A 12,296-nucleotide genomic window follows, 5' to 3' on the forward strand; every position below is an offset into this window, starting at 1 on the left:
TGTTCTCAGTGAGGTTCTTCTTGACAGCTGCACATCCTTTCAGACCCATAGCGCTGAGTCGTCTTCTCACAGTAGAAGGATGGACTGTGGATTTTTTCTAGATTTGAAACAAAGTGGAGCTTGATTTTCTCCTCTCTCTCAAAAATGAAAGTTTTAAGTTCTTTTTATATGATGGGGACCATTTTGGTGGTATACCAGATCTTACATGATTGATGGAGCCCCATTTTTTGAACTCCAGCTTTGGAAACTGGAACAGTCAAAATAAATTTTTTTTGACTGTACCTTTTCTAATTCAAGTGGATTATATTCTATCTCAAATATCTCCTAAAATTATTAACTTGTACTTAAAAATGTAATAAATTAACTTTTGCACAGTACTGTATGAAGACAAGCACACACTCAAAGTGTAATTCTTGCAGCTACGTAACCTCTCAATCATTGTGGTGCATATTCCTAGTGACTATTGGCCTCCTCCACCACCATAGCTTACAGCAACCAGTACACCTTTCTCTAACACATGCTGTGTGTGTGTGTGTGTGTGTGTGTGTGTGCGCGCATGCGGCAGCAGCGAGAAGAGTTAGTTCAGTTGGGAATGTGACTCTAGTTCCAGGAATAGCCGCGAGTCTGAACCCTGGAAACTCTGCGACAGAAATAGCATCACTGTGCTCCTCTCATCGCCTAGCAACAGGCTCCCCCACGTCCTCCATCAGCCATTTTAAACTACGGCTCTTTTTCTCTCGCTTTGACTCCCTCGCTTTCCTTCCTTCCTTTCTTCCCTCCTTCGCTCTTCTTCCAGCGATATAGCAGTATAGCATCAATGCATCTGCCCCTTTCTTGCTTCCTCCACACACTGCCAAAAAATTCTGCTCCTTCCTCAGAACAGACTAAACTTGTTCACTTTGTATTCAAATGTGCGCAGTGTCAGCGGTTACATAACACTGCATTCATGTTTTGCTCTCCTACTGAAGCGAGTGGAAGCTGTGATGCGCAAAAATGAAGAGTTCTTCCTGATTACACAGCAAATGGTTTTCCAAGGATGTTCTGTATTAGATACAGCTCTTTAAATACTACTGCTTTGTACTGTAGTAGTGAGTCACACTCAAGAGAGATTTCCCCAGAGCCTTTTTTCCTTTGAGTTATTATTTTGCAAAATGAAAAAGATTAATCTGGATATAATCTTGTAAACATTAAAACTCTAGTCTGAAGAACCTTGACAGCCCAGCAGTGACACTGATGTTTTTAAAGACCTCTGGTTATTACGCAAACCCTGAAAATGGCTCAATGGTATATTAGACAGCTTCTGTTACTTCTTTGGTATATTAGCTTTGTAGCTTCAGTGTGTAACTACATTACCAAACTCCAACTGATGTTTTGGGGAACTCTTGCTTTCTCCGGTAGGATGTTAGATTAGCTTCTGCAATCTGCTCTTCATTTCTGACCACTTCTAGCCACAAGTGCATCTGACGATTCACTTCAATCTTTTCTGTTATAGCATGTATACTTTTATTCTCCCTGGAGTGCGTGCGCACAGTACTCCACTCTCATCCTCCACCTGCAGAACCCTTACTGCTTATCCTTCACTTCCTTCCTTCTTCCCCAAATCCTCTCTTCCAGTGTGCTTCTTGTCTTCAACACCTGAAGAATGTGTCTGACCAGAATGTTCTTCTTTGAACATATTCCTGGTGCATTATTCTCCTTCTCCTGTTTCTTTGCCCTTATAACTTTGCACCAGGTACATAAAATATCTTTTCCATAGTTTCCTTTAGGGGTGCACTGGCAATAACTAGGTTGTGTGGACGCTTCCAATTCTGTTGGACAATGGCAGCCAAATTGGCAGATCACAGATGTTTTGGCTGATTTTTTTTTTTAAGCAATGGGCAGCAAATGTTTATTTGCCCTTTACTCGAAGCTTGCAGTTTGCAGCCTAAATGAACACACTGGTATGAAACACAAAGACTGGTTTGTTGTATATGCCTCACACATGGACAGACATGGACAAAGAACATTTAAATGCAGCGTGCCTGTACCTGGCAGCTGACAGTATTTACGTTGTAAGATTGTCCAAAAATGAAAATAAATGGACCAATTGCTGATCTCAGGAGTATATATTGACAGTGTGATCATTTCATTTTTTTTTTTGTTTCAGGCCCATTTTGATCCTGGATGATTTCATTTTTTAATGTTTTGGATACTTTAACAATAACAGTAGTATGTATGCACACACAAACAGACAGTTCTCTGGCTGGCAGGGAGAAAAACTCCCCACTGTGTTGTAGTGCTGTAGTTCCCTGGCTTGTGGCCTAATCAGACTCCACCATCATGGCACAAAGCCCCTAGCTCGCAGCCCAGTCAAACTCTGCTCTCATGGCACATAGTCCTCGGCTCGTAGCCTAGTCAGACACCCTGCTGTCACAACGGCTCGCTGCTTAGTCAAATTCTGCTACGGTGGTATGAAGTGTCCGGTCTTTCGGCCTGGTTAAACTCCAGTACCACGGTGAAATGTGTCCTGGCTTGTGGTCCAGTCAAACTCCGCAACTACAGTCCAAAGTCTCTGCCAGTTTTCAGTGGACAATGGAGATCTCCTGAGCCAGCACCTCAGAAACGTACCGCAAACAATACAAACCTGGTGTAAAATGTGAGCTAAAATGCACAAAACGTTCTTAGACTGGACACAGATCCTGGATCATTTAGGTCATGCACCCCTAGCTTCCTTTAACCTGAGCCTCAGTAGTGGACGTGTTCCTCAGACATGTTGGCTAGTCATCAGCTAGTTGAAGCTGCCATTTGCAGCTAGTGTTATTTTTTATTTTTTTGGACGATTCACCACTCTCACTTTTTCTCCCTCTCTCCATCCTTCCAGAAGAGGAAGTCGAGCTCCACCGTTCAGTACATGGTGAGATCATCACTCCATTTGTTTTCTTTTATCTTTTATCCTCTTTCATCTTTCCCCGTTTATTTCCACAGTGCAGACACAAGCTCAGGTCTTCCATTACTTTATAGAGTATTGAGTGGCTGAACAAATGATGGTACATACACTTTGCTCCTCCTTCATGTTTACTACCATAAGCACAGCTGGATTTCCCACTCTTTACTTCTGCATGTGTATGATGTAATCCTTTATCTGTGGTGGTCACAGAGCACCTCACTGGCTTTCTAGTGCTGCATCTCACTGTTTTCCTATCCTGAAGTAAGGAGGACACACATAGCAGACCTGAAATCACAGATTCCTTTGCCTGTTAGTTTCCTAAAGCATTTAAGCTTTGCTTCTTCAGACTGGCTTCATCCCTTTGATATCTTTGAGGTGGAGTAACTTCACATATCAGCTGCAAATGACTTTTATGTCACTGAGATGTGGTTTGCTGTAAGAGTGCTTTTCTATAGTCTTTTGCAACAAATTAGTTTTTATATTATTAATGATCTGGTCTCCAAATGATCTTTCAGATTGTGTGTGTGTGTATTGGCATTTGCGTACATGTATTGTGCAAGTTTCAAGCCACCTGAGAAAATTATATTTAAAGCTATATATCTGAGCATTAAGCCTCTCTTTACCTTGAAACAACACTAACTGAGTAAATATAACTAAACATTAAAGTGATATTCCAGGAATTCTGCATAATTATATTGTTAAGATGAAAACAAAGTCATTCAGAGTGGTTGTATGTCTGAGAAACTCTGAGAATTGACGGAATTGTTCACTCTAGTGGTGATTGTGGCACAATTCCAATTTTTTTACCTTAATGCAACATGTATATGACTTTTTCAGAGCTGCGTGGACCCACAAATCTGATCTTTTTAAATTAAATCTGAGTCACTCATAGTCAAATGAGTCACTCATAGTCTTGGATTGAATACATATCCGCTTAGTGGCCAGGCAATCTCAACTAGAATGGTCAAGTACAATAATGATTAGCGAAGAGTGGTAGATCTGTGACAGTGCACTGATGCGAGGATCAGGTACCCATACCTTATCAGTACCTCTAATATGCTAACTCATTTGTGAAGACATCACTCAACTTAACTGGGACAGGCGTAACATGTTACTGCATTGTCGCTACATCCCTAATAAACGGTGCAAAAGCAATGCATTCATCTTGCTCTAATAATGAACAGGTGAGAGCTCTTCAAAGCACATTGTCTTCATTTTGTTGTCTATGATGCATATGGTTCATTCACATGATGTTATTTATTAGGATGTGTGCATGCAGGTTGTTTTTTGGGACACCAGTTCAGTCACATTAATGACAATTTGAGTTGCTTAACATGAATGCAAACCAAGTTAGAACAGTCAGATCTCAGCAAAAATCTGAATTGAGCAATGAGCATCCAGTGAGCAATGGAGGTTTTCACCATAAATTAAATGGCTATATTCATAGACATTATGATCCCTGATTCCTGTCATCACTATTGTAGATGTGGTTAGGTTAGGTGGTTAAGTTTCTCTGCTGTTAACCATTTCGCATCAAGCCTCTCTAAATGACTGTGTACATCTTAATGATTGAATCATGCAGAAAGTTTAAAGAATTCCCCTGTAATATAAACATCCAGTATCTGATTGGGCTAATTCATACTTAATTAAGTTAAATCTGGTGTGCTGGTGGTGGACATGGAGAAATCCAGGCAGTGGCTAGAGGTGCATTGAGGAGTGAGAAACCAAGTCACTCAGGTTTTTTGGTGTGGTTTAATGATTATTGTAATTTATTGCCATTTTATTTAGTGATTTACAAGCAAAAACACACTGCCTGCTAGGGCCGCACCAATATGGCAATTCTGGCAAATATTGATCCAATATCCAATTTTTTTATGTGCATGTCTCATGATACCAATCTCAGCACATAAACATTTCTAAAATATAGAAATTGAATTAGCAGAAAAGAGCAACGTAAAATCGATTTCTGTAGGGTTACAAATATGTTTTGGTACAGCACCCCCTCATAGCCTAAACATCTTACTGTTCCCGAGTAAAATAAATAGTTATCCGTTTGAAATATCTGTTAAATCTAAACATCTTTAGTGTGCTAATAATTTTCTGTCAAGTTATTACCTGCTGATACTGATATCATCAGATGTCCCTACTGTCCAAATAAATCCTTTTAAACAGTGGCTCAAGACTTTTGATGTATGTATGTTTGAATGTGTGAAAGTGTTTGTGTACATTGGTGAATGAATGTATATTTCTGTGTAATGTGTGTTGTATGTAATGAGGTGCATCTACCCGCGTTAGTGTCCATGTGTTAGCTTCATGTCTAGTGTAGTATGCTGGGATGTTGGTGTAGTGAGTGAGGTGTTCCCGTGCTTGGTGTCTTCCAGTTTTCCAGTCATGTTTGTGCAAGCTCTTCGGGTCATTCTTCTTTGTCCATTCTTGCTGCTTTTATGTGTTTTCTCTGCCCTGATGATCCTCCCAGCTGGGGAAAAACAGAAAGCTGGTTTCTACGAAGCTCCTGTACTCACTCGTTAGCGCTTTGGAGCCGACACCAAATAAGCCAGTTCATGTGGGGTGTTGCCCGTCTCTTTTGGTTTCTGTACGTCTTGTGAATGTGGACTGTGCTGCAGCCATTTAATCATGTCGCTGTGTCCTCAGCATCATCAGCCTCCTTCTTTCTGCCTAATAATGACATGCTTAATATGAATGAAAACACCGGGACATATGAGGGAAGAGGATCGTTAGCTGCAAATGGCCCAATGTCTGTGTGACCAGTGCAAGTCAGCCATGTTTTCAGCATTAGAATATGATTCATTATCACTTATTTTGTGTAATTGCCATAATGGAACAGATTTATGAAGCATAATTGGCTTGAGAAGCATTTTAATGGACAACTGGTTTGTTTTTGCTGACGTCCTTTTCCCTCATGGCTCTGAGGAACATTTTATTCATTTTCACATTATTCTGTAATTCTGCAGCTGTTCCTATTTCCTACAGAGGCACAGTTAATCTATAATAAAGCAGTAAGCCACAAGAGGTCAGACGGTGATTTTACCAGGGTTAAAGAGTGTTGTTAGACCTGATAATGACAAAAAACAGGGATATATTAGTGTTCAATGAATGTTTATTTTTTTAATTATCACGATACAAATTAATTGTACCAAGCAACATTACGCTGTGGTTGCCAAGCTACAGAGCTCAGTGGCTTTGACCAAAGTGGACCACTTTTGTGTTTTTTGGCACTATTATGTATGCCATTTTTCTCTTAGTGTCCAAACTGTAAGATGTAATTCCAGGGTGATTTTGAGGGCACTACAATCTGCGTGCAATTTCAAGAGAACATCATAGATCTTTACATCAGCTGAACGTACACCAATGCGCCTTGTCCGAAGTAATCCTTAAAAAGTCATATAAAAATATATTTTAAAATGAAAGTGTTGTTAAAAGGTTTTTTTTTCTTGTTGGACATATCATATAAAGATGATGTCTAAAGTCTTAGTTGAATAGGGCTGAGACTGGACTGCAGGATGCAGAACTGTTGATGTCAAACACACTGAAAAGTGTGTTTGCGTGAAAAAATGCGTGACAAAAAGACTGGGAAATAAGAAGTTATTACAGTAATAGGGCGAGCATGCTATGACATATGCAAAGTATATACTGTATCTTGAATCATACAATCATGTGGAAAAATTTGAAGAACTCCTGATCAACTTAGCGATTTTCTAAGTAAAAATAAATGAGCACATCCTCTTCAAAGAACACACTTAAATATTGTATTTTTCTTCAAAATTTAGTGCACAATTTCTGTTTATTTACTTTTTAATGTATTGAAAAACATCAAATATGAAATGTGCCATAATTTTTATGCAGGCAACATAATATAAGTTTTATCTCAATTCAGTGAATTCAGCAAATTTAGTGAGTCGTTAAATCATTTTCACTTTGAAAATCATCTAAGCATCATTTTACCTGGGGTGCCCAAGCTTTTGCGTATTACTGTATTTCAGTGTTTGATTTTCAGTCTATTTGAATAAAACATTGAACAATAAGATATTAATACATATTATGTTATTGTGCATGTTAATAGTATTATTTTCCCTTTGTTAAAGTCTTAGTAATTAAAAAGTGTTGAATTTGGTGTTGAAATGTTGTGCAGAGCCCTGGACGATGAATAAAAAGCCAATTTCAGTCTCTCTCAGACACCTAATGTTTGTTTGCAGTCTTGTGACTGCTGAAGAAGGTTGATGATGTGAAAGTGTCTGAATTCATATATTGAGTCATGCTTCAAGTAACTAAATAGTTCACCTCCATGTAGCGCAATAGTAAAAAGGGAATAAGGATCCAATGTCTTGGTGCATTAATCCTTAATTCAACCATGTGTATGCGGTTATACACGTATTTGTATTTTACAGTAGCTTGAATAGAGGCTCAGCCAATCAGATGTTAGGACCGGAACGATGCATAATATTGTGTTTGGGTCTGAATGGGACTGAACATTTGTGTGTATGTGAAATGCATGCTGATCTTTTCTTCCATCACTTTTAACCTTCTTCCTCTTTAACCCTGTATGTGTTGTGTTATTTCCCTGCACAGCCCCAGACCAACAGCACCAAAAACAGCATAGTCACGAGCCCCAAAGGAAACCTCCCCTCTCCTGCACTGGTATTTACCTCTCTGATCCCTCCTTCCTCTGTCACTCTGTTCCTTTACCTCTCCTCTCCCTCTCTTTTTCTTTCCTGTCTGAGTCTGGACCCCTCAGTCTGATGGCATGGCTGTGTGTGCATTGGTTTCTTTGCTCTGTCAGCTCATCAAGGCCACAGAGCATGTGATGTTTCAGCAAGTGAGCCACACTCACTTTTACTCCTAGTTTAAAAAGTGAATTGTGCAAAATGTGATCTTACATGATTTATTTTAATCAAGCCACTTTATTGGTTGGCAGTGAAAAATCAGATTTACACAGTGCTCCCTTTACTTTAAATGTAGTTAATCTTCCAAGTATAATGTGCTTCTTTTGTTTTGTCCTGGAAATATGAGACTAATGTAGCATCTCAAGCAGAGAGTATCAGAATTTTCCCAGTGATTTTTAAATACATTTATTTAAAGATAGATAGATAAATAAATAAATAAATAACTCCAGTAAAGGCCAGATTTCCAAGCCAGTGTTTTGTCTCTTACATTCACCAGGAGGCGCTCAGCCTAAATTATTAAGTGACCCTGAAAGCACACTTTGTTTGAACTAATAATTCTGAGCCTGAGGGTCATGACTCACCAGATGGACATCAAAAGAGGCATATAGGCCTGTTCTGACATCTTTAAGGATTATTTTATAAAATCCCCACACTAGTGATCTCACTCTCTCGTTATAAGCTAAACAGAGGCCATTGCTGTAAGAACACAGAAGGTGACACTAGTGAAAGTTAAAGCGTGTAACTGGCACAGTCACAGCCTCAGAGCTTCACTGCTTGAAAATATTAGGTAATTATTAGTTTACTGTGTTACAAGCATCCACATTCAGAGCGCTGGCTAGTCAGAAAAGTCGTGCCATCTGACACTGATAACTCAGTTACTTCACATGATTTTTAGCATGTAAATCCCCATATATTTCTAATTCAAAGACAAAATAAACTGTTGGTTTATATGTTTGTGGTCAACTATAGCACATTCTTTCCTCTTTTTGGAAGTCATCGTTTCTGATGTTAACTAAATGTTGAGAAACACATTAGAAGCTGCGGCAGAAGGAGCTGTAAAAATTAGAATGAATGTTTTTTGCATTTTTATTTGAATTTGATATATTCCATATTCCACACTAATTAAGTCTGCTGGCCCAAAAAAATCAATATGGCCTTTTTGTTCCTTATGTTTTAAAAAGCTTATGGCGAAGAATCACAAGGCAAATATAATGGTCATAATTCATATTAACATGACCTTTTTCCAACCTCTCTTTATCCCTTAGAATTAATCAGACTGTTTTTTACTAGGCCTTTAAGACTCATGTATGTAAATGAGGTCTGTTCTGATTGGCTGCCCTGCATTGTGTCTCATGCAGTTAGCCGAGAAATAACATTCCTTACAACGTAAACGGAGTGGACGGAGCTAAATCACTGTAGGCTTAGTAGGCAAATAAATGTAAAAGTTGACTTTCTTGACAGAAACAGTGAATTTAAAACAGGCTATTTTCGCAGCTTTGTTTCTGTACGAACTGAGAAGTGAATGGTATGTTTTAAAACTTCTGCAGTGTTTATATACTATATCAAAGTCTCTCATTAAAAAATTAAGTTTTGCATGAAATAGGCCCTTTAAATTATTTTAAACAGACAAACGTGCAGACCTAATTAAGGCTTCACAATGACTGCTTTATTCTACTGTTTATAGCTTTGCAATGTGCTTTTGTACTTTGGGTCATTTTTCTAGACAACTGTGATGATTTACGTATATAGTTTGCACAGTGCTAACAGGTGGTATATAAGCTTTCATTGTTTCATTGTTATCTATATTAACCTCATATCACCAGTGCAGACCTAAAGACTTCACGAAGCATGTCTTGCTCAGTTACATTTGGAGTAAGCAGAATTTTATTTATTTATTTTTGCTTTCAGAGAAATGATGAAAATCTCTGTTTAACTGATGGCAGCATACTACCTACTGTAGTTTTACAAAACAAATAATGAATTGAAAGTATAAACAAAATCCAAATATATATGCCATTGTGTTTTTTTAGGTGGAGACCTTTAGCTGTATGCTTTCATTAAGATGGCACTGCTGCTCTATCCCTCATTCCCACGTGGACTGATATTTACTGCCTAGAGCAAAAGCAAATGCAACATTTTGCATTCCCTTGCTGTCATTTTGACATATTAGCTGTTAAATAGTTAAGTGATTTTAAATCTAACAGCAGCACAACATAAATAATAAATGTTTTGATATTATCAACATATTTATATGTAAGAGTTGATCTTACAGTGGTCTCTCTGTTTTCAGTTGGGTTGGTTCGGTGCTGGAGTGGTGTTTGTGGTAATGGTTGTGTAATTGCGTGGTGATTGCATGGATTAATGGAGTGAAATTTTTGATGGTGAACTCTAAACACACGCACACTGGCTAAGGGTTTGAAGACAGATTTGGAGTTCTCAGAGAGTGAACTCTGCTTGGAAAAATGACTGGCACTCCAACATATACAGCCACCACAACATGTGGCGCAATATATCAGCATATTTTTAGGATCCCTCATAGTTGCCCTTTGATGGTGTGTGTGTGTGTGTGTGTGTGTGTGTGTGTGTGTGTGTGTGTGTGTGTGTGTGTGTGTGTGTGTGTGTGTGTGTGTGTGTGTGTGTGTTCCTCTGCCTGCTCGATGGTGCAGATATAGTCACCCAGCCTTGACAGGAAAGAGGAGGTGATTATGGTCACTAAGAAATCTTGTCTTAGAACTTTGTTTCCTCTGGCTTCATCAGAAGCCTCATTGTTGGATAATGTTGCCTCATTCTATTTATCATCTGATTGATGTTTTGCTCAGTCAAGCCACTAATATGTAATAATGTCAAAATGATTAGTTCAAGCACAGTGTAGAAAGAGGCTAAAACATACAAATGGGGTTAGCGGTAATAAAATAATACTCCATTGTTTTTCCAGTCCGTGTTTCTGCAGCATCTGAATAATACAATCAAACAGAAAAGCAGTTTTAACAGATTTTAGGTTGGCTTGACAAAGCCAGCTAATCACACTTCAAAAGTAAAGCAGTTGCACAGCATCTTGAGTTCATATAATAATGCCAGGTAGTTGGTATGGTGTTACTATGACAGTAACACCATAGCTATGTATGTTAAGAAGGGCTATTTTGTCCTTTCAGTAAAAATCACTCTGCCTTGGGAGCCACAACATTTATGTCCATTTATTGAAGTAGTGTTTTACTGTCTTGGCTGTAAATATGTTTCAGTATGTGCTAATGCCCTAGCGACAAAAATTTGAATATAAATGAAAATGCAGACTTTGCTCTGCTGTAGCTGCTTTTCTCACATCTCTAACAGGAAACTTTTACTCAAAAGTAGAATAGTTTTTTGTAAAATGATTCTCAACTTTTGACTTTTCATGAGGCTAAAGTCAGCTTCTCATTCGCCAGCTTCTTGCTCTGATTTCCCTGTTCCACCTTAAATGTTACTGCTTCACCATTTAAGGTGGAACAGGAAAATTTTTAGTGTTTGACAGTTTCTTGTTGTAAATTCAGTTTATCAGGAAACTAGCTGAGTGCTGTAAATGCCAATAAGTCCATTCGTCACCAAATTGTTGATGTTTGTCTTAATTTTTTCACTTTGCCTTTTCATTAGCTACTAGCTAGGTGAAATTACTGTCTGTGTTGCTCTGACCAGCAGTCTGCGCTCCAACCTTTAGGGTTAAAGGTGAATTAGCAGTTATACCTTAAGACAGTTTATTGTTAAAACATTGTTATAAATGTATGTTAGAACGATCAGCAGAGCTTTATTTTATTGCAAAAGAAGATTATTTTATTTTTACCTAATCCATATCAGAGCTTTGTTTCATTTGCTGAAAACAGTGCCAAACACAACAAGAAGAAACAGCCTTTAAAGCACTAACAGCAAAAAAAAAAACATGGCCCTCTGCTCTCTTCAGGATCTTCAGCATAAAGGTCCTTGTATAAAGCAACGTACAAAGAGCATTGATAATGTATTCATCTAATAATAGCCTTACTACATGTCAAAAATATTAATAATAAAATAACAATACTTGAATACCTGCAGAATATCAGCATCATATTCATCTGCATTAACATTGGCTTCATATTATTGAAAATGGTTATTCCAAACTTTTTAACAGTGGAATACTGCAACAGTAACTACTAGTATGTGTAAACACATAAACGCATGTAATTTGCATGATTTGTAGTACTGTGAGTCACAGTGTTTTTACCCTACTGAGATAACGACTATGATCAGATACAAAGAAGCAAGCAGGCTAGTTGTTATGCTTGAATCAACAGTATATTGATAAGGATAGGCTGATAAGAAAAGAGAAGTTTGGTGTAGAAGCCTGGTGCAGACAGATGGCTGTGTTACAGATCTGCAAATAAACAAATAGAAGGTCCTCAATTTATATCTCATCATTGTTTGTTTCTGAGCCTGAAGTAGTAGAGCTTGCCCCAGCAGTGTATGTTCTGGCATTGAATACAGACATTGATGAGAAGAGCAGAAGCATGCTGCTGGAATGGGAGGGCAAGGGGTCAAAGCCGCTGGCTGCTGGGGGGGTTTCAGAAAGATATAGGATATGACCACTGCTCCTATGCTGCCTAGCAACCATTGACTTGTAAGGACATGTCGTCATTTTGTAGTTTGCCGTTAGCGTCCAGACAAGCTCTGGGTCTGAGCTGTTT

At 38.4% G+C, this 12,296-nt stretch overlaps 1 protein-coding gene across 16 annotated transcripts in view; it reads left to right on the forward strand.

The window, feature by feature from the left end:
- Nucleotides 1-12,296, forward strand: part of camk2b1 (calcium/calmodulin-dependent protein kinase (CaM kinase) II beta 1) — a 107,097-nt gene that overhangs the window by 75,819 nt on the left and 18,982 nt on the right. For 6 of the 16 annotated variants that reach the window (XM_037531432.1, XM_037531426.1, XM_017725434.2 and 3 more), the window contains 2 exons: nucleotides 2,861-2,893; nucleotides 7,514-7,582. The exons of 3 other annotated variants lie outside the window; for them this stretch is intronic. In XM_037531432.1, coding sequence (XP_037387329.1) covers nucleotides 2,861-2,893; nucleotides 7,514-7,582 — 102 coding nt within the window. The remainder of the gene's footprint in view (nucleotides 1-2,860; nucleotides 2,894-7,513; nucleotides 7,583-12,296) is intronic. 7 more of the 16 variants (XM_037531427.1, XM_017725436.2, XM_017725428.2 and 4 more) reach the window with 2 other exon arrangements.

Source organism: Pygocentrus nattereri, chromosome 20, assembly GCF_015220715.1.
Source record: "Pygocentrus nattereri isolate fPygNat1 chromosome 20, fPygNat1.pri, whole genome shotgun sequence".
Taxonomy (NCBI): Eukaryota; Metazoa; Chordata; class Actinopteri; order Characiformes; family Serrasalmidae; genus Pygocentrus; species Pygocentrus nattereri.